Source organism: Monodon monoceros, unplaced genomic scaffold (assembly GCF_005190385.1).
Source record: "Monodon monoceros isolate NGI ecotype Baffin Bay Population unplaced genomic scaffold, NGI_Narwhal_1 Super_Scaffold_21, whole genome shotgun sequence".
Lineage (NCBI taxonomy): Eukaryota > Metazoa > Chordata > Mammalia > Artiodactyla > Monodontidae > Monodon > Monodon monoceros.
The window spans coordinates 29,455,499-29,477,491 of record NW_021703778.1 but is presented as its reverse complement, the minus strand read 5'-3'; the positions used below and the strand labels follow the sequence as shown (position 1 = coordinate 29,477,491).

General features: G+C 44.2%; 1 protein-coding gene across 5 annotated transcripts in view; it reads right to left on the bottom strand.

Annotated features, from left to right (window-relative positions):
• DIP2C (disco interacting protein 2 homolog C) overlaps positions 1-21,993 on the bottom strand; it is a 186,687-nt gene that overhangs the window by 73,726 nt on the left and 90,968 nt on the right. For all 5 annotated transcript variants that reach the window (XM_029238229.1, XM_029238230.1, XM_029238231.1 and 2 more), the window contains 2 exons: positions 21,509-21,623; positions 1,282-1,421 (listed from right to left, as the gene is read on the bottom strand). In XM_029238229.1, the coding sequence (XP_029094062.1) occupies positions 1,282-1,421; positions 21,509-21,623 (255 nt within the window). The remainder of the gene's footprint in view (positions 1-1,281; positions 1,422-21,508; positions 21,624-21,993) is intronic.

The window sequence follows — 21,993 nt, the reverse complement described above, 5'->3', positions numbered from 1 at the left end:
TGGGTGTGTGCCCTTCACACTGCACATTTCTAGAACGCTCCCTGTTAGCTCTTCCTCACACCTCTGCAGGCTGGAGCACAGATGAATTACTGCATCAACCACACTGCAGGGGCAAAAAGTGGAAAATCACCCAATGGGAAGGGTTTGGATAAACTATTATGCGTTCAAACACCATAATGCTCCTCAGCCTGGAAGGGAATGTGTGAGCTCTTCACGTGCTGCTAACAAACGAGCTTCAAGATTCAAGATATGAGCAGGCACGAAGGGCTCTATTGTTATGTGAAATTTTAAACAAACAGGAAAAAGAATATGCCAGTGTGTGTGTGTGTCTGTCTGTCTGTCTGTGTACATGTTGCCTGCATGTCTCCACTGTGGGTGCCTCCAGTGGCTGGAAAGGAGGCTTTTCACTGTACAGTTTTCTCATCTTTTGAGGTTGGAACCATGGGGAATTGCTTTATTTGAAAAAGCAAGAAAGGAATGGAGCCAGGAGGCCTGGCTGAAGCTGCAGCTGAGCTGAGCATGTGCCTGGCTTTGGGGTTAGGTTGTATGTGGATGCGACTGCCCCTGATGAGGCGAGACAACACCCATGTGCGTGGAGGCTCATCAGGAGAAGGTCCAGACTCTGGAGGAACTGCCCCAGGAAAGGGGGCCCACTTCCCGGGGACGCCATGTGAAGAGTGAGGAGAGGCAAGGCCAGGGAGGGAGCCCTACAAATCAGACCGGGGCTCCCTCCTGCCAGCAGAGCTGTTCTAGCTGCACTCCCTGGGGCCCCCGCGAGGCCTCAGGAGGTGTCCCAGCACAGGGCAGGGGTGGAAAGGCAAGAGGGCTTCATCAAGGCAGGTCCTTCTGCCGGGAGCTTGTCTGTATGCAACGCGGAAATGATTTCTGTGACTTAAACAAGGGCTCTTGTGCTGCAGGCAAGCTTCCATAAGGGTTTGGCCCCCAGTGCACCAGGACGACCAGCAAGAAGCTGACCTTTGCATGGGGAGAAGTTGCCCAGGTGCCTCTGGGGGTGCAGAGCAGCCCCGGGTGCCTCCTGGGGTCCTAGGGTGCATGTGACATAGAGGCCTTTCCTCAGCCTCATGAACATTTTGGGTTTTCTTTTATCAGGAAGGGCCGTGTTACCGCACCTCCTGGGCTGAAGCTTGGCGAACATGGGACCAGACTGGAGGTCAGGCCGAGGTGGGCACGCTCACAGCCGGGGACAGGGATGCCAGCCAGGGCAGCACTGGCAGCTGGTCCCCGGCTGGGCTCTGACTCTGCGCCTGTACCCGCGCTCACCTCCAGGCATCACGAGGCCGACGTCCTGCACGGTGAGTACAGACAGCTTTTCCTCCGAGTCCACCCGGATGACCCCATAGGTCAGCCCGTGCATGGAGAGGACGCCGCGGCCTGGGGGCTGGTTGCTGTCATCGGTGGGCCTGTAATGGCAGTTTGTGTCTGGTTAGAAGCACGTCAGCTGTCTGAACACAGATATGCATGTAAATATGCTGCATGCACACCAAGGTTGCACCTTCGGGCCCCGAAGGCCTCTGAAGGCAGGTGTGGCTGCCACACGTCCCTGTGCTCTTCTCAGCACCTGTTTTCTCTGTTCAGGAGACACCGATGTCTGCTCCTTCTACTTCTGGGCTCCTGAGAAGTGTAGAGACGCCGAGGGACTCCCTTGTCCCCCTGCCCTCCCCTTACGTGTGTCCACCAGAGAACGACCAACTCCTTTTCGCACCCACTCCTTTCTCTGCAAGGTTGGATTTCCCAGGTTTGAAAACGGCTAAGAAGGGAGAGTCACGTCTCCAAGAAGGACGATGACAGGAGTGAGCAGAAATGCTAGACTGCCTGTGTGGCCTCCAGGCCAGACGTGCACTGTGTGGGCACAGGCTCAGTACTTGTAAAAATCGGCAATTATTTGGATGAGAGACCACATAAAAAGTGCTCGATGGCTGGGGGAAAGTACAGCTTCACCACATCCATGGTCTGCCTTCGCCACCGTCCATGGGCTCCGAGGCTGCCCCGGCCTCACCTCTGCTCTTGTTCTCCCTGCTTCCACGCAGCATCCAGGCCTGCTCTCCCTCCAAACCCCAGCCCACTCCCTCCGGGGCCCTGGCCTCCTTGCCTCTGGCAGACGGCCTCGTGGCCCTCTCCCTCACTGTGCTCCAGGGTGGTCCCGCCTCCACAGCAGGAACCATCTAACTATCTGTCCACGTCTCCTCCAGGAGGGCAGGAGGGTTTTCTTTTGGTCACTGCAGAGCCCCCACCCCTGGAGTAGTGTACAGCAATAAACGTCTGCTGACTAGATCAGGGAACAAATAAATTAAAACGTTTCTAAGATCATGGATTTTATCCCTGCAAGCTAAAGATTCTTCAATGTAAGCAAAGTGAGAGAGTGCAGTTTAGGTAAACAGCACATTTGTTTCTCTAATTTTCCATATACAAATGCTTAAGGTAGTTTTAGGATCTAAAATATGGACTATAAATAGAAGTTTGGGGCTTCCCTGGTGGCGCAGTGGTTGAGAGTCCGCCTGCCGATGCAGGGGACACGGGTTCGTGCCCCGATCCGGGAAGATCCCACATGCCGCGGAGCGGCTGGGCCCGTGAGCCATGGCCGCTGAGCCTGCGCGTCCGGAGCCTGTGCTCCACAACGGGAGAGGCCACAACAGTGAGAGGCCCGTGAACCGCAAAATAAAATAAAATAAAATAAAAAAAAATAGAAGTTTGCTATATGGCTTTAAAGTATCGTCAAAGTTTATAATGAAACTAAAACCATAAATGGGAAAACACAGAAGTTAAAATTTGCAAAAAGAGATATAATTTGAATCAAGTAACTGGTGTATTTAAAAAAGCATATGTTATATGTCAATTATATCTCAATTTTAAAAAGTAAAGAAGTATAAGAGTCTGAAAATCGAACTATTCCATCTGTAACAATCAAAAAGAGTAGTGCTAAAAGGATATAAAATGAAAGTCGCCCAAATAATAAAACCCACATGGATGTGAGCCCCTAACACTGGAATTGATATTGATCTCCTGGCTTTTTTCTTTTCCAAAGATCCCAACAAATCAACACTTTGAAATGAAAGACAGAGGAGTCCTGCAGGAACCCTCTGCAGCCAGGGCTCCCTCACCCTTGTCCTCGGTCAAGACCCCACATGAGAGTCAGAAATCATAAGCCTAAGTGACCGCTGTAGGCTGAACTATGTCCCCCCAAAAGACATGTCCCTGTCTTAACTCTCTGAACCTTGAATGTGACCTTACTGGGAAACAGCGTCTTTGCAGAAGTAGTTAGTTAGGAAGAGATTATGGGTCTGCAAGCCAAGGGTTGCTGGTACCACCAGAAGCCGGAGGGAGGCCCGGAACAGATTCCCCATCAGAGCCCCCAGAAGGAACCAACCCTACTGACACCCTAATTTCAGACTTCCAAACTCCACAACTGTGAGAATAAATTTCTATTGTTTACAGCCACCCAGTTTGAGGTACTTTGTCATAACAGCCCTAGCAAATGAATTGTCCAGCTAAGTGATATAATTTAAAAGTGCACCTGTTTTAGGACTTCCCTGGTGGTGCAGTGGTTAAGAATCCACCTGCCAATGCAGGGGACATGGGTTTGAGCCCCGGTCCGGAAGGTCCCACATGCCACGGAGCAACTAAGCCTGTGAGCCACAATGACTGGGCCTGTGCTCTAGAGCCCATGAGCCACAACTACCGAAGCCCGTGCGCCTAGAGCCCATGCTCTGCAACAAGAGAAGCCACCGCAATTAGAAGCCCACACACCACAATGAAGAGTAGCTCGTGCTCGCCACAACTAGAGAAAGCCCATGCGCAGCAACGAAGATCCAACAGAGCCAAATAAATAAATAAATAAATTTAAAAGTGCACCTGTTACATCTCAAATAAACAACCTAACCTTACACCTAAAACAATTAGAGAAAGAAGAACAAAAAAAAACCCCAAAGTTAGCAGAAGGAAAGAAATCATAAAGATCAGATCAGAAATAAATGAAAAAGAAATGAAGGAAACGATAGCAAAGATCAATAAAACTAAAAGCTGGTTCTTTGAGAAGATAAACAAAATTGATAAACCATTAGCCAGACTCAACAAGAAAAAAAGGGAGAAGACTCAAATCAATAGAATTAGAAATGAAAAAGGAGAAGTACCAACTGACACTGCAGAAATGCAAAGGATCATGAGAGATTACTATAAGCAACTATATGCCTATAAAATGGACAACCTGGAAGAAATGGACAAATTCTTAGAAAAGCACAACCTTACGAGACTGAATCAGGAAGAAATAGACAATATAAACAGACCAATCACAAGCACTGAAATAGAGACTATGATTAAAAATCTTCCAACAAACAAAAGCCCAGGACCAGATGGCTTCACAGGCGAATTCTATCAAACATTTAGAGAAGAGCTAACACCTATCCTTCTCAAACTCTTCCAAAATATAGCAGAGGGAGGAACACTCCCAAACTCATTCTACGAGGCCACCCTCACCCTGATACCAAAACCAAAGATGTCACAAAAAAAGAAAACTACAGGTCAATATCACTGAACACAGATGCAAAAATTTGCAACAAAATACTAGCAAACAGAATCCAACAGCACATTAAAAGGATCATACACCATGATCAAGTGGAGTTTATCCCAGGAATGCAAGGATTCTTCAATATATGCAAATCAATCAATGTGATAAACCATATTAACAAACTGAAGGAGGAAAACCATATGATCATCTCAATAGATGCAGAAGAAGTTTTCAACAAAATTCAACACCTGTTTATGATAAAAACCTTCCAGAAAGTAGGCATAGAGGGAACTTACCTCAACATAATAAAGGCCATATATGACAAACCCACAGCCAACATCGTTCTCAATGGTGAAAAACTGAAACCATTTCCTCTGAGACCAGGAACAAAACAAGGTTGTCTACTCTCACCACTATTACTCAATTTTGGAAGTTTTAGCCACAGCAATCAGAGAAGAAAAAGAAATAAAAGGAAGCCAAATTGGAAAAGAAGAAGTAAAGCTGTCACTGTTTGCAGATGACATGATACTATACATAGAGAATCCTAAAGATGCTACCAGAAAACTACTAGAGCTAATAAATGAATTTGGTAAAGTAGCAGGATACAAAATTAATGCACAGAAATCTCTTGCATTCTTATACACTAATGATGAAAAATCTGAAAGAGAAATTAAGGAAACATTGCAACAGAAAGAATAAAATACCCAGGAATAAACCTACCTAAGGAGACAAAAGACCTGTATGCAGAAAACTACAAGACACTGATGAAAGAAATTAAAGATGACACAAACAGATGGACAGAGACACCATGTTCTTGGATTGGAAGAATCAACACTGTGAAAATGACTATACTACCCAAAGCAATCTACAGATTTAATGCAATCCCTATAAAACTACCAATGGCATTTTTCACAGAACTGGAACAAAAAATTTCAAAATTTGTATGGAAACACAAAAGACCCTGAATAGCCAAAGCAATCTTGAGAAAGAATAACGGAGCTGGAGGAATCAGGCTCCTTGACTTCAGACTATACTACAAAGCTACAGTAATCAAGACAGTATGGTACTGGCACAAAAACAGAAATACAGATTAATGGAACAGAATAGAAAGCCCAGAGATAAACCCATGCACATAGGGTCACCTTATCTTTGATAAAGGAGGCAAGAATATACAATGGAGAAAAGACAGCCTCTTCAATAAGTGGTGCCGGGAAAACTGGACAGCTACATGTAAAAGAATGAAATTAGAACACTCCCTAACACCATACACAAAAGTAAACTCAATATGGATTAAAGACCTAAATGTAAGGCCAGACACTATAAAACTCTTAGAAGAAAACACAGGCAGAACACTCTATGACATAAATCACAGCAAGATCCTTTTTGACCCACCTCCTAGAGAAATGGAAATAAAAGCAAAAATAAACAAATGGGACCTAATGAAACTTAAAAGCTTTTGCACAGCAAAGGAAACATAAACAAGATGAAAATACAACCCTCAGAATGGGAGAGAATATTTGCAAATGAAGCAACTGACAAAGGATTCATCTCCAAAATTTACAAGCAGCTCATGCAGCTCAATATCAAAAAAACAAACAACCCAATCCAAAAATGGGCAGAAGACCTAAATAGACATTTCTCCAAAGAAGATATACAGATTGCCAACAAATACATGAAAGAATGCTCAACATCACTAATCATTAGAGAAATGCAAATCAAAACTACAATGAGATATCATCTTACACCAGTCAGAATGGCCATCATCAAAAAATCTACAAACAATAAATGCTGGAAAGGGTGTGGAGAAAAGAGAACCCTCATACACTGCTGGTGGGAATGTAAACTGATACAGCCACTATGGAGGACAGTATGGGGGTTTCTTAAATAACTAGAAATAAAACTACCACACGACCCAGCAATCCCACTACTGGGCATATACCCTGAGAAAACCATGATTCAAAAAGAGTCATGTACCAAAATGTTCACTGCAGCTCTATTTACAATAGCCAGGACATGGAAGCAACCTAAGGGTCCATCCACAGCTGAATGGATAAAGAAGGTGTGGCACATATATACAATGGAATATTACTCAGCCATAAAAAGAAACGAAATTGAGTTATTTGTAGTGAGGTGGGTGGACCTAGAGTCGGTCATACAGAGTGAAGCAAGTCAGAAAGAGAAAAACAAATACCATATGCTAACACATATACATGGAATCTAAAAAAAAAAAAATGTTCTGAAGAACCTAGGAGAAGGACAGGAATAAAGGTGCAGACGTAGAGAATGGACTTGAGGACATGGGGAGGGGGAAGGGTAAGCTGGGACGAAGTGAGAGAGCGGTGTGGACATACATACACTTCCAAATGTAAAATAGCTTTTGGGAAGCAGCAGCATAGCACAGGGAGATCAGCTCGGTGCTTTGTGACCACCTAGAGGGGTGGGATAGGGAGGGTGGTTGGGAGACGCAAGAGGGAGGAGGTATGGGGATATATGTGTATGTATAGCTGATTCAGTTTGCTATACAGCAGAAACTATCACGCCATTGTAAAGCAATTATACTCCAATAAAGATGTTAAAAAAAAAAAGTGTGCCTGTTTTCATTTTAAAAAGCCACATGAAAGCAAAATGCTGGATCAGCCCAGACATATCCCAAGTATGGGAAGACTGAAGAACTGATCTGTGGTGACCAGCAAGTACCGCCCACGAGAAGCTGGAGGGAGAGGATCCTTTACGACCCAAGAGTGTACAGTTTGTCTTAGTTACGAGATCCACTTTCCTACGTTTAGTAACAGTAAGAATCAATATTTAAATACCTTAAAATCATGAACTCCATTTGCTACCGGAAATTTTCAATTGCGTCTGTAAAATGGTAGTTATGGAAGACTGAGTTTACTCACCTAAAATGTAAACCGATGGCACTAATCTGGCACTACCGTAACCTATGCTGTGTATTTATATTTATTAGAGTCCCCTGCTAGTCAGAGACACTCAGACACCTAGGTTCTCCCTTGGCAGATTTGCAAAACACATGCAAGGAGGCAGAACAGAAGCACCTGAATTCCTAGGCACAGTACTCGGCCTCGTTGCCCCGCTCACTCAGACAACTGCATTCCCGGTTCTGTCCCCCAGCCTCTCTTCAGGACCTGCTTGCCGACAGCCCCTCCCTCCTGATGGGGGAGCTGTGCTCAGTTGGTGTTTCATGTGCCGGCACAGTCCTGAGCCCTTTACACACCGACTTACTCACTATCACGAACCTGCACAGGCACTACTATTCTCCCATTTCACAGATTAGAAAACCAAGGCACAGAAATGCTAACTCAGTTGCCTGTGTGAGTGGTGGGGCTTGGGGGGATTCAGACCCACAGCAGGGCCCCTGCCCAACCATCCTGTCTCCTTTCCCAACACTTGCCCTGCCTCTGGCCTAGGAGACCAAGCACTGTTTAGTTCACTGGAAGTTTTCTTTTCGTGAACTTTTAAAACAGTGATATGAGTAACATGTGAGCACACCCTTCGGATGGACAAAGCAAGCACTGCACAAGAACATACAGCAAAAGGCGAAAGACCCTGCTTATCCTCCAGCCCCTTCAGACCCGCTCCCTCCCCTAGGCAGCCACTACCCACACTAAATATGAAGTTCCTGCCTCTTTAATACCCATTTACCTATAAAATACGTGCATACACAAATGTATTTACATCCGCAGAGAAGCAGAACCGCAATATGCACATTCTTCTGCAACTTGCTTCTGTCACCGAATACCTTGCAGATCTTCCCACAGGAGTGTGTGCATGTGAACATATATAGTATGCGTACTGGACACATCAATGAATTGACTTGTTTTAATTATTAGATGGTGTTCAGTAATATGAATATATGTTTATTTTATTTCATTTAATTTGTATGCATTTGGAAATATTTCTGTAAGATACACATCTAGAAAGGGGATGGAGGAATTAAAGAGCATATACATTTAAAATTTTAATAAAGCCTAAGTACCTTCCCAAAAGACTAGGTCATTTTGCAATCCCACTAAGAGTGGGTGGGTATCATTACCTTTTCACTCACTAGACATGTCTACTGCACCGTGGACGTTTACGAGTGTTACGAGTGTTAACTAATCTCTTTACAGCGACCCTGTGGGACAGACACAACTGTCCCCCACTCACAGGCAGGAAGGGCATCGCCAAGGCAACAGCGGTGGGGCTGGCCAGGCAGCATGCTCAGAATGGCTTCAGAACACCCGTGCCTTCCACCTCGGTGCTAAGCTGCCCTCAGCCTTACCCGTTTCCACACACTCGTGCCAACACTGATCACCAACCTTATAACTGTTCCCAATATGGTGAGTAAAATGCATTCCTCATTGTTGTTTCAATTTGTATTTCCAGGATTATTAACCAAGTCAGATGATCTTTTTCTCCATTAACACCTTCCTAGGAAATAAAAAGTCCGAGGAGATAAACTAGGTGAGGGAGGAAAAACCAATCCCAACAAGCAAAATTCCTAGGAATTTCAGAACATCCACTTTCATGATCAAAAACAGTAGATTAAATAATGGCAAAGAGAGCCACAGACCCATGGGTCAACTTTCAGGTTCAATTCCAAGGTGAACGGCGTGCTTGTGTCTCACAGAGAACACCAATTACAGGAGGAATCGTCCCGGCAATCTCAGGACTACGCAGAACTGGTCTTCACGCTCTGAGAAAGCACACAGCTAGGAACGGCCGACACTGCCGTGGCGGCGAAATGGGAAAAGACCAAGCTGCAGCCAAGGAAGAGGGGAGTCAGCTCAGCGCTCGGCCCCACCAAGAACGAGTTGACGGGGATGGCCTTCAGTCGGGCAGTTTATACCCACTGTCCACTTGTCATGCCATTTCCAGCCTCTGTAACACGCTCGATGCGCCTTGAGTTGATCATCCTTCTGCCAATGCCTGAAGAAAGAGCTCCTATACACGCAATGAACAAATCAGCAGTTTGCAAACAGCTGGCCAGACTCAAATGTGCATCGATGCCAAGTCAGCAACAAGGGTTACGAGTATTTCCGCTGCCAGGATTCAACAGGGTAACTACACCTCTTTAGTGCCACCGCCATCCTCCAGGCCCTTGGACAGGCAGGACAACAAAGATACAAGGTTGAAACACAGTACTCCCCAAGTTATAAGTTATTTTAATGTAATGTTCTCCCTTTTCTCTGATGAAAGCATTAAAAAAAAAAAATCAACCCATTTTAAGAGCTATATAACACAGAAAGGAACGTTTTCCCTATATCACATCCTCACCTACCCAGTAAGTATGTAGTTATCAGATTTTCTTCCTGCTAAATATGTTATTTAGAGAGGCTTAATTCTCTCCCAGCCAGAAAAGGGATCACACCATACAAATTGTTTACAAGCTGTGTTTTCCATTTGTCCTGGCTACTTTTCCACGTCAGAGGGCAATCCGTCAGAACCAGCAAGCCTGCAAGTCCGGGAGGCTGCTTCCCAGAGACCACTCTCTGTGCATCTCAGTCTCCACCAAAGCAAACTTCTGTGCGCAATTTAGTCCAACACCAAACACAGCACAACAGACTCAAACACACGTGGTCAGGACAAGATAACACTGTTACTCTGCTCTTTACTGCTACTTCATTAAGTCATTTTAATTTAGATGGTTATCATCTCCAAACTATTTTGTGTTAGAGAAGTTTTAAAATTTTATCTAAATTTTTAGATAAAATGACAAACAACATATTTTTATCTTCTTGTGTTTTAAAAATAAGATTATGGATCTCCAACTCGGACTTTTTTGGGCAGTCAAAAACATTCTTGAAAACCCCACTTCAATTCATAGGCTGTGTTAACTGTGTTGTCACTCTGGATCACTGGTTGGTTTGCCCCTGTCAGAAACCATCAAATTTCAGTGTCAGATGGCTGCTATATGCCGAGCACAGTGCCATGTTTGGTGTCTTTGCCCGTGGTTTTTGCCCAGCTTTCTAACTTCTGGGTTAGCTGTTTCCAAAGTGGAAGATATTTACGGTGGCAAGGGGGTATCTTCACCATTCTTTGGAATTACTGTTTTAATTACTGTGTTATAATAATCATTACCTTTTTATCACCAAAGTGTCAAGGTACTGAAATAATACCTTGCAGTTGAAAGGGCTAAAGTTTTTTTTTAGTTCAATCAGTATTATCACAATGTAGATTTAAAAAAATGGACTCTATCATCTATCTTCTAGAGACAGAGACATAATCAGACAGTGACCAAGGAGAAACCCCCCAGTTTTGTAATTCTACTGATGAGTTCAGGCATCACGAATCCGTATTTCTCCAATAGTTTTTATTCTACAACTAACCTTCAGAGAAAAAGAAAATACAAAACATTTACCTGGACGATGACAATTTTAAAAAGATGGAAGCAGATTAAATACCTGGGTAAAAATAAGCCTCCCACAGGAAGCCAGAACTGACTTCAGAGAGCAGCGTGGACACTGCTGGTCCACTGCCGGTGGACACGTGTGCAGGTGGACACTTTAGATACACGTGAACAAGGGCACACAGGAAGACAAACACACGTAAATTCAGGCACACAAGAAGACATATGCATGAAGACAGATACATGTGCACTCAGACATGTGTGGCAACGGACACTCACCAAGACGGACACATGTGAAGACAGGCACGTCTCCTGTCCTTGTTCCATCAAGTTCTCTGACTCAAACATCCTGCATAAACCCCACTCATTTCCTGGGCTGACCTTTGTTTCCTCCTGGGGAGCATCCCTCCTGAGGGGAACGCTGATGGGGCAAGTCTTGGAGTCAGACACAGCCTGGGCAGCACACCTGGGGGCCCAGACCTCGGCCGGGCTCCTGCTGTCAGCTCTCTAGGGCGCCTGCACGTCCTGCCCATTTTCAAGCAGGAGGCCTAAGATGACCATGATCTCTGTGCACCCCAGAGCCTTCCACATTCCCTTTCATGTAGGTGAGAGGTGTTCCGTTGTCTTCAAGAAGAGTGACATCAAGATACTTAATGGCCATGGCCACGGGCACCAACCCACCAGGCCCAGCGTCCACTCTGGCAGGACCAGCTCAGACCAGCTCGAGAAGGCTGGCCCTGCACGGCACTGCGGGCTTCCACCCAAACCCACCGACTGCCTGTGCAGCTCTCTTGTAACAACTCAGCTTGCAGATTTACAAACATTATAACAGAAGAGAATCACAGAGTGATATGTGTGATACGTGTTCAGAAGGGCCAAGGCCCTGTAAATCTGAGCAGTGGAGATGCATCTGCAATTTTTCTTCACTGAGGACCATAGGCAACAACTGAGTGTCATTTTCTACTTAAGTGGATAAAAGCCAAGCAGGCAGTCATCTGCTCCCAGCTCCTCACCGCAAGTTCAATCTCTTCTTCAACGCAGGGCAGAACAAGCTGTCCTGGGAAGGTTATTCAAGCACAGGACACAAACGCTCAGACGACAGTGCAAAGGAAAGCATCAGCCCCCAATCCCATTTGAGTGAAGGGATCAGCCACAAAATAGGGTGATGCGGCAGCCAACCACTCATTTTTTGTTTTCTTTCCTTCTTCCTTTAAAGATCATCCTTTGAGTACTAGACAAAGTGAGGACTGCAATGCTTCCCATGATGACTTTATAACATTTAAGAAAGCATCCATTTTGTCCTCACATCAAAATCCACAGGAGCAATGACTAGGCCTCCTGGACCCCCAGTCAAAATGGCTTAAATAGAATGGATCAAAGCTATTTTTACTTAATAACCTGGCCTCTGACTTCTTATGTGTGGAAAGTTCACTTCAAGTTTTAGGAAGAAAATAAGCACAAAGTATTACAAAATGGGTGTAAACACACAGGTTCATTTTTCCAAAAGCAAGACTTTTTCCAACCTTTCTGCGGACACAGTCGTGTATATGAAAGCCAGGAACGGGGAATTTGTCCTCTATTCACAGGTCACAGAGAACAGCCCGCAGAGGAGGACGTTCACAAAAATGTAAGTGTGGGTGTTTTCATCAAGTTTGCTTGAAGATGATGTAGGCACGTAAGAAACAAGGACAATGAAAGAAACAGGTTCTAAACAGGAGTCTAGCATGTGTTTCTCTCCTAAAGATATTCACCCCTGAAACAGAGCCCCTGTCACCGGCTTCACCTCCACGCAGAGCCTGAGAGCGACAGCCGGGTGCAGAGGCCATGCTCTGCACAGCCAGCACTCAGTAGCTCCAACATGCAGCACGTACATAATAACGAGATAAAAAGATGACAACCGTCTCGGTGAGACTGAGAAATATGATCAAGGCGAGGGAACGGAACATGAAATAAGAAGTGACCAGGGGGCTATTTAAATTTTGATCACACCATTACTCCTATTGCTGCTTAGAAGACTAAAACTGTACCTTTTTTCATCTTTTCACCCCTGTCCCTCGGTTGACTCAGGAACCTGAGAGACGCCAATCACAAAACTGGTGGTCTGAGAAGACACCCCAGCCAACCAGGGCGGGCGGCTCTGGGGAGGGGCTGTGGAAGCCAGATGACTGGAGCCTGAGAGCTGTGCACGCGGGCCGGGGGCAATTTTACCGTATGTGCTCAGTGCAGAAAGTGAGGTGGCAGAACCCATGTCCTCCTACGTTTTTTTATGTCTGTGTTCTACTCAACTCCTGACTCTCCACGGCTGTGCATGCAGCACATAAAGCCCACACATGGCTCCAGGGAGTCTGGGCAGAAGCAAGTTTCCTGCACAAACTCTGGGGTCCAGACCTTGCTCCTGTGGAACGGATGAAGCCCCTTCTTTCCCTGCCATTAGAACATCACCCTGACAGCCTCAGACTGCTGCCCCAGACCCCACCTGCGTCCACGCCTTCTCCCCATCTCTCTCCCTCCTCCTCTCCCCTCCACTTCCTCCTTCTTTCTCCCACTCCTTTTCCCCCCTCCCCCGCTTCCTCCCTCATCTCAGCCTTTCTCATGACCAGCCTCATGGGGGCCGTGGAGGGTAAGGACACAGCTTTCTGCTGGTGCTGTTTTCTCAGGAGACCAGATTATGATACCATAACTCTAGGCTGTTAGCTGCACCTAGATCATCAAGTAAAATGAAAGCAAACAAAACCCCACATGACTACTCTCAGGTAAAACTGCAAGGGAGCATCTTCCTGCTTAGGTGGGCGTGCACATCCTGTACACAGACACGCGGAAAAAGGCTCAACTCTTCACAGCACTTGCTGCTGGTAAATTACGAAGGGTCATCGTAAGTGTCTGGCAAGGGACTTTTACTTCTCACTTTACAGATTTTAAATTTTTCTTTCATTCATCTATTAACAAAATATATACTAAGCACCAACTATTAACCAGACAGAGACAGAATAAACAATAATACACCAGTAAATCACACGGCGCATGAGAAAGTGGCAAATGCTGAGAGGGCATCACAATGAGTCACACAAGAGTGGGAGGGGCGCGTTCACTCTGTGGGGGGTGGTCAGGGCAGGCCTCCCCGAAGTGAGCAAAGACAGAGCTCTGGCCATGCTACCCTGGGGGCACACCAGGTAGAGCGGGCAGCAGAGACCAGGAGGTCTGGTTGCGGGGAGGGAGGACGGGGCAGTGGGAGAAGGGGCCAAGAGGGGGTGTGGCCAGACTGCATGGCCTTGTGGGTCCTGCAGGCTCTGGTCAGGAAGGAGAGCAGGCAGAAGGCTGGGAACCCCGGTGAGGAGGCAGGAGAAACAGCTGGGCTTGGATGTTCCCTGGCGAATCAGATGGGATGTGAGAACAAGAAGGCTGGAGGCCGGCGGGAGGTGTGGGGTATGTTTACACATGGCTTCACTGAAGAGTAAGTAAGAGAGGATGATCACGGGGGTGGAGGCTTAAACTAAAAATCGTGACCACTCTGTCCCCCACTCTCCTTCCCACGTGAAAGGAGAACTGAGTCCACAAACAGTGGCCAAGATCTAAGAGATGAAGACCAGCCCTCGGTCTCTGCATGCCCCTGGGTCTAACCTGAACTTCTCATGGACAGTGAACAGATGTGAAGCCTTGGGGGGGGCAGGTGGTGGCAGCAGCAAGAGGGACAGTGGTTACACACAGCCTGGAGCAGACATGGGTGTGGGCACCAGGGCCTGGTGTGTCAGACACAGGTAGGAGGCACAGATATCCACGGCCTCGTTTACATGCAAAGAAACTGAGTGTCTCAGAGGCTAACTGGTCCATTAGAAAGTAAGTCTACAATCTGCCTTTTCTATCAGATAAGGTGGTTGTGAAAATCAAGATGAGAAGACTGAAAAGCACTCTTTCAAATGTACACAGTTCTGGACAAACTCAAGGTAAACAACACCACGGCGAACACTTGGCAAGCACTTGCCCGTCTTGAAATGCACCCTGAACTCTGCTCCTAGGACCTCTCTCCTATTGGATATGGTGAGCATGAAGTTTGTCATTTCAAGTCACATCAAAAACCAAAATGGGTTGGTGGGTAGCACAATGGAGTATTAACCACCGTGAGAATCTCTGCATGTGGGAATTCGCCGGCTGCTTCGGGCCAGTCATCAGTGATGCTCCGTTCATTTTACTGCAACGAAGTGAAGTACCACTTCCTGAGGCGCTCCAGGCAGATGTGTGCCGCCTGCAGGCACCGGGTCTCCAGAACCACAGGGCACCTCTAGGACACGACATCACCTGGCCAAAGCCACAAAAGAACAAGACAAAACCTCAGAAAAAGAACTACATGAAGCAGAGATAAGCAATTTACCAGACAGAGCTCAAACTAATGGTCATGAAGATGCGCACTGAACTCAGGAGAAGAATGGGGAAACTCAGTGGGAATTTCGATAAGGACACAGAAAATATAAAAAGAACCAAACAGAACTGAAAAATAACAGAAATCAAAACAACACTAGAGGGACCCAAAAGCAGATCAGAGGATGCGGAATGGATCAGTCATCTGGAAAACTGGGTAGCAGAAATCATCCGATAGGAACAGCAGAAGAAAAAAGAAAGAGAAAACATGAAGATGGTTTAAGGGGCCTCTGGGACAACATCAAGTGCGTGAACATTCACACTATGGGGTCCCAGAAGGAGAAGAGACAGAAAACCTATAGCTGAAGAAATAATGGATGAGAACGTCCCTAATCTGGGAAAGGAAGCAGACATCCTAGTCCAGGAAGCACAGAGGGTGTCAAGATGAATTCAAAGAGACCCACACCAAGACACATTATAATTAAAACAGTAAAGGTTAAAGATAAAGAGAGAATCTTAAAATCAGAAAGAGAAAAGCAACTATTTACATGCACGGAACCGACAGAGACTAACAGCTGACTTGTCAGCAGAAACTCTGCAGCCCAGGGGTCTGGCAAGATATATTCGGAGTGCTAAAAGCAAACACTCAGAACCAAGAAGACTGTACCCACAAAGCTCTTATTCAGACTTGGAGAGAGAAGAATTTTACAGACAAGCAAAGTTACAGGAGTTCATCACCACTAAACTATTCTTACAAGAAATGGTTTATGGTTTCTAGGCCATAACTAGAAACAAAAAATTATGAAAGGAAAAATCTCATTGGTAAAGGCAAACATATAGTAAAGGTAATGGATCAACCACCTGTGAAGCTAGTAGGAAGATTCAAAGACAAAAGTAGTAAAATCATCTATATCCACAATAAATAGTTAAGCAACACACAAAATTAAAAGAATGCAAAATATGACATCAAAAACAAAATGGGGGGGAGTAAAAATGGAGTGTTTTTAAAATGTGCTCAAACTTAAGTGACCATCAACTTAAAACAGATGCATATATACACAGGTTGAAATATATGAACCTCATGGCAACCACAAACCAAAAACCTGTCACAGACAGGAGAATAAGGAGAAAGGAATGAAACATACCACACTGAAGCAATGCTTTTTCTTTTGCTAATACCTTCTTACCCTACCCACCTCCTGCCTACAGAAACCTTCCATTTTGTACAACCCCTAGGAGCGTCTTTCTACTTGCTAGATGGGATGCAGCCCAATTCATGAATTGCTTAATAAAGCCAACTGGACCTTCAAATTAAAAAGAAACAAAGTTGGAAAGCATGCTGGTATGTCTCCCCAAAAGGAATAATCCTTTTTATGAAGTGAGTGATCACAACTCAATGTCTCTGCTTTAGAAATCTGGATTTTTTTGTTTTTATTGAAATATAGTTGATTTACAATATTGTGTTAGCTTCCGGTGTACAGCAAAGTGATTCAGAGATATAAATACACATACATACACACACACACCCCTATTCTTTTTCATATTCTTTTCCATTTTAGGTTATTACAAGATACTGAATATAGTTCCCTGTGCTGTACAGTAGGTTTTGCTGTTTATTTTACGTACAGTAGTGTGTATCTGTTAATCCCCAAATCCTGATTTATCCCTCCCCCACCCCCTTCCCCTTTGGTAACAGTAAGTTTGTTTTCTATGTCTGTGAGTCTGTTTCTGTTTTGTAAATAAGTTCATTTTTATCATTTTTTAAGATTCCACATATAAGTGATATCATATGATATGTGTCTTTCTCCCTCTGACTTACTTCACTTAGTATGATAATCTCTAGGTCCATCCGTGTTGCTGAAAATGGCATTACTTCATTCTTTTTTTATGGCCGAGTAGTATTTCACTGTATATATATATACCACATCTTCTTTATCCATTCGTCTGTCAATGGACACTTAGGTTGCTTTCATGTCTTGGTTATTATAAATAGTGCTGCAATGAACATTGGAGTGCATCAATCTTTTCAAGTTAGAGTTTTTGTCTTTTCCAGATATATGTCCAGGAGTGGGATTAATTCTATTTTTAGTTTCTCAAGGAACCTCCATACTGTTCTCCAGAGTGGCTACACCAATTTACATTCCCACCAACAGTGTAGGAGGGTTCCCTTTTCTCCACACCCTCTCCAGCATTTATTATTTGTAGACTTTTTGACGATGGCCATTCTGACCAGTATGAGGTGATACTTCATTGTAGTTTTGGTTTGCACTTCTCTAATAATGAGCAATGTTGAGCATCTTTTCACGTGCCTGTTGGCCATCTGTATGCCTTCTTTGGAGAAGTGTCTATTTAGGTCTTCTGCCCAGTTTTTGATTGGGTTGTTCATTTTTTGATATTGAGCTGTATGAGCTGTTTGTTTATTTTGGAAATTAAACCCTTGTCGGTTGCATCATTTGCAAATATTTTCTCCCAGTCAGTAGGTTGTCTTTTTGTCTTGTTTATGGCTTCCTTTGCTGTGTCAAAGCTTTTAAGTTTAATTAGGTCCCATTTGCTTATTTTTGTTTCTATTTCCACTACTCTAGGAGATGGATCCAAAAAGGTATTGCTGCGATTTATATCAAAGAATGTTCTGCCCATGTTTTCCTCTAGGAGTTTTATAGTATCTGGTCTTACAATTAGGTCTTTAATCCATTTTGAGTTTATTTTTGTATATGGTGTTAGAGAATGTTCTAATTTCATTCTTTTACATGTAGCTGTCCAGTTTTCCCAGCACCACTTATTGAAGAGACTTGTCTTTTCTCCATTGTATATTCTTGCCTCCTTTGTCACAGATTAACTGACCAAAGGTGCATGGGTTTATTTCCTGGCTAATTTGCCTAGTTTTGTCAATAAACTTTTAATCTTTTTTAAAGAAAGATTTTTATAAAAGATTTTAAAACATGTTTAGAGAAACAATTAAAAATCCTTTGCTTCTTCCTGCCTGCTGATCCACATAGCAGAGGCACACGTGCTGGTCTGAGAATAGGCTGAAGCCCTCAGGGTTACCTTGCTTTCTGGAGTGCTTTCTACTGAAACTTGTCAATACCCTGCTTATATAAACCACAGATTGCCAAAGCTCTGAATCTTCTATTGTCTATATTTTGTCTGTTTGGAACTATTTATTAGACTAGAAAAGCACCTCTTTTTCTTCATGTATAAAATGAAACCAGATGAACATCCTTCTAGCACTAAAGCTCTAGGTTGACTACATGTAAGTGCCGTATATACGTCTTACTTTTTCTCTGAAAATAAGAGCTTCACCACCAGACAATAAAAATTCCATTCATTACTTTGGCCCACAGATAAAGTCCTCTTAGAGAAGAAAATTTATTTGAAGAAAATAAGACCTGATGTTGGGTCTCATTCAATTCATGCACATCATTTATTACTGAAGGGCAGGGATAACATTCCATAAACTAATGGAGATCTCAAACTACTTATTAGCTTATTTGATGCTAATGAGCTGACAGTATTGGCTTCTTGACAATGGCACATAACCTGACAAACTGAATAACAGCAGCCACAACAGGAAGATCACGAAGAAGGTTTAAAAGATCTTTCTTTTTCTGTAAGAACAATAATTCACTTGTCCACCGTTTGAAACTAAGAAGCCTACTTTTTCTTCACTTGTCCTCCCTATGACTATCCTTGTCCCTAAAAAATAACTTGAAGTTTTTTGAAGGTTAAAAAACTTATTAGGAAAATATAACTGATACAATGTTATAAATGGTTACTCCCACAGGAAGACAGTTTTTACAAGTTTGAAAGCTTTTTGCACAGACTGTTAACAGCATGGATTGCACTTATATCAGCTAGATATGAGTCAGATATGAGGCAGCACCTATAAACATCATTTTTTCTTTTTTTGTCTAAAGCTGTAAGAAATGCCAATTCTCAAGTCCTACTTTTTAACTTAAATAAGCGGCATTTCATTCTAATGACATTCTCAGACGTCAGTCAGGAGGCTGTGTTAAAATGAGGTCTTGCCAGCATTTCTAAATTGCCTTGGCTGGGAACCACAGCTCTATGGAGTAGCAGGTTATGGTCAGCTCTATTGAGTATGTTCTTATGTACCTTATAAGAATGTAAATCAAACAACAAAAATCTGAATTTGAACAAATTAAATATCATTATTTTTCATGTCATCTTCAAAAAAAACCTCTTTTGCTCATCCCTTCACCCTCTGCCAATCAACTCTGGCATAATCCATACAACATATCTTAAAGGCACAGAGAAAACACTTTTAGGAGAAGCAAATGAGCAAATCATTTGATCATAACAAGTCTACATGAATGAATCATTCATTCTGTGAATCATCTCTGGCAATGGTACTATTTCACAGAACTGTGGAATCTTAAAAATTTACAGGTAGAAGGAAATTGAGAGACTACTGAGTCCAAGCCCCTTGTTTCTTGGTGGAGGAAACCGAGGCCCTGGAGAGAAGGAATGTGCCCAGGATCGTGTGGCCAGCCACCAGCGGGCAGGGCTCAAACTGGGACTCCTGGCCCCAACATGCTTCCGGAGGCTGAGTACCCTTAGAGTCAAATTAGACACATACTTGAATACTGATTTCTGCAGGACGTGATGGCAAATCTGCTATTGCAATCCTGATGTGTTTTGTACTCCAAGGTCGGACATAAATCTCAGAAGATTATTTGTTGCAAACCTTCTCTTTTGGGGACGACAATGCCATCCTTTAAAAAATGAAGACTGGATTCTGGTTAATGGTGCCATATTTCCTCATCAATTTAAATTACGTTACAGACTTTTAATTTCTGGTTCACTCAAAATTAAAAGTGGCTTCTGGGGACTTCCCTGGTGGCACAGTGGTTAAGAATCCACCTGCCAACGCAGGGGACACAGGTTTGGGCCCCGGTCCAGGAAGATCCACATGCCGTGGAGCAGCTAAGTCTGTGCACCACAACTACTGAGCCTGTGCTCTAGAGCCCGCGAGCCACAATTACTGAGGCTGCGTGCCACAACTACCAAGCCTACGTGCCACAACTACCGAAGCCCTCGCGCCTAGAGCCCATGCTTCACAACAAAAGAAGCCACCGCAATGAGAAGCCTGCGCACTGCACCGAAGAGTAGCCCTTGCTTGCCGCAACTAGAGAAAGTCTGCGCACAACAACGAAGACCCAACACAGCCAAAAATAAATAAATAAATAAATTTATTTATTTATTTTAAAAAAGTTGCTTCTGATACTTTAAAGGTTTTCAATTTCTCAACCTGTTAGGCGGCCTGGTTAATTTCACATTAACAAACTCCTAAAAGCATCAGAAGGTGTCTCTTTAAGGGCAACCTTTACATGAATATTTTTGCGAATCCCAACCTTTCAGTAAAAAGAGCAGAACTCATGCACTTTGTGCACCGAAAGCTCTGTCATCCACTGCTACGACAGAGCACACTGGTGTGACACGAAATAAAACATACTTAAGAGACAGAGCCCAAAGATGTTGGCGAATTAGTCATGTATAGGCTGCAAACGTCTGGGTGATGCAAACCCTCCTTTCTCAGGTTAGTGTGGATTACTGGGAGCTGCTGACGGTCAGACAGGCCACTCTAGCCCTTCTCACCCTGGGCAGGGTGAGCTCTTATGAGCCGTACCATGGCCTGTCCCTGACAGGCCCCAGTGGCTCTGAAGCAGGCAGTGATGCAGGAGTGACCTAGGACCAAGGGCACTCACTGTGCTTGCTGGCCTTAGCAAGAGCCCCAGAAGCCCAGCCCCACACAGCGGGAGATTCCAGGCCCCAGAACCCTCTGATGTGCTGCTGAGCTGCTCAAAAGCTCAGAAAACCAGTTTTTAAAGTGCAGTATGTGCAGTATTGCAGAAAATGAAGATGACATAAAACCCGCATGTCCAAGGGCACAGGGGTGGCCACAAAAATTTCGTTTCATCCAACATTTACTCTGTTCTATCCTCAAGTTAAACCTGAGCCTAATAGAAGCAAATGAAAATGTGCATAACCTGCCAGGACAAGGTTCACTGCTCAGCATGCCTGTGGACAGACTTCCACTCACTCGGGAATTACAGCGAACCTCCAGAGTGAAAAGTGAGTTTCTAACTAACGAATCTAGACTATTTAAGAGAATCCATTCTAGAATACACTAGAATAAAACCTCGTCTGGAAAATCTGGGTCCTGTTTTTATTCTCACACTAAGATGAACTGCGATGGCTCCGGGTCTCTGTTAGCTGCTGAATGAGACCCCTCCCCAGGCTGCCCACTTGAGTTAACACAGCAGTACCTCCTGATGGCCACGGTGAGAGCCTCTGGTGAGCTGGCGCATGGACAGATGACCTCCTGGCGTAGACCTTTACTTTGGAAGACGTTGAGAAACGCATCACAGGAAGAAATAGACCCTAGAGGGAAAGGGGGGATGATAATCAGACAGGAGAAGCAATGTGGACAATTAAAAGTATCCCATAATATAAAATGCTTTTGAAGTTAGGATCTAGGCACATGGGGAGTTAGGCAGCATGGAAAAATACTTCATTTACTATATAACTTATCACTCGTGTTACAATGAAAGATAATATTATTCTCAAACACAGAACTCAAGAATTTAAAAAATGCAACTTCTATACTTAAAACCTTTTTGCTGACTGAAGAACTTAACTTTAATAACTTTTCTGAGACATGTTCTACCATTTTCAACATGCATGTTCCAAGAAGTAAGTAAATCTAAACCCAACTAAATGAAGAAAACATTTCTCTATATTAATATGAGCG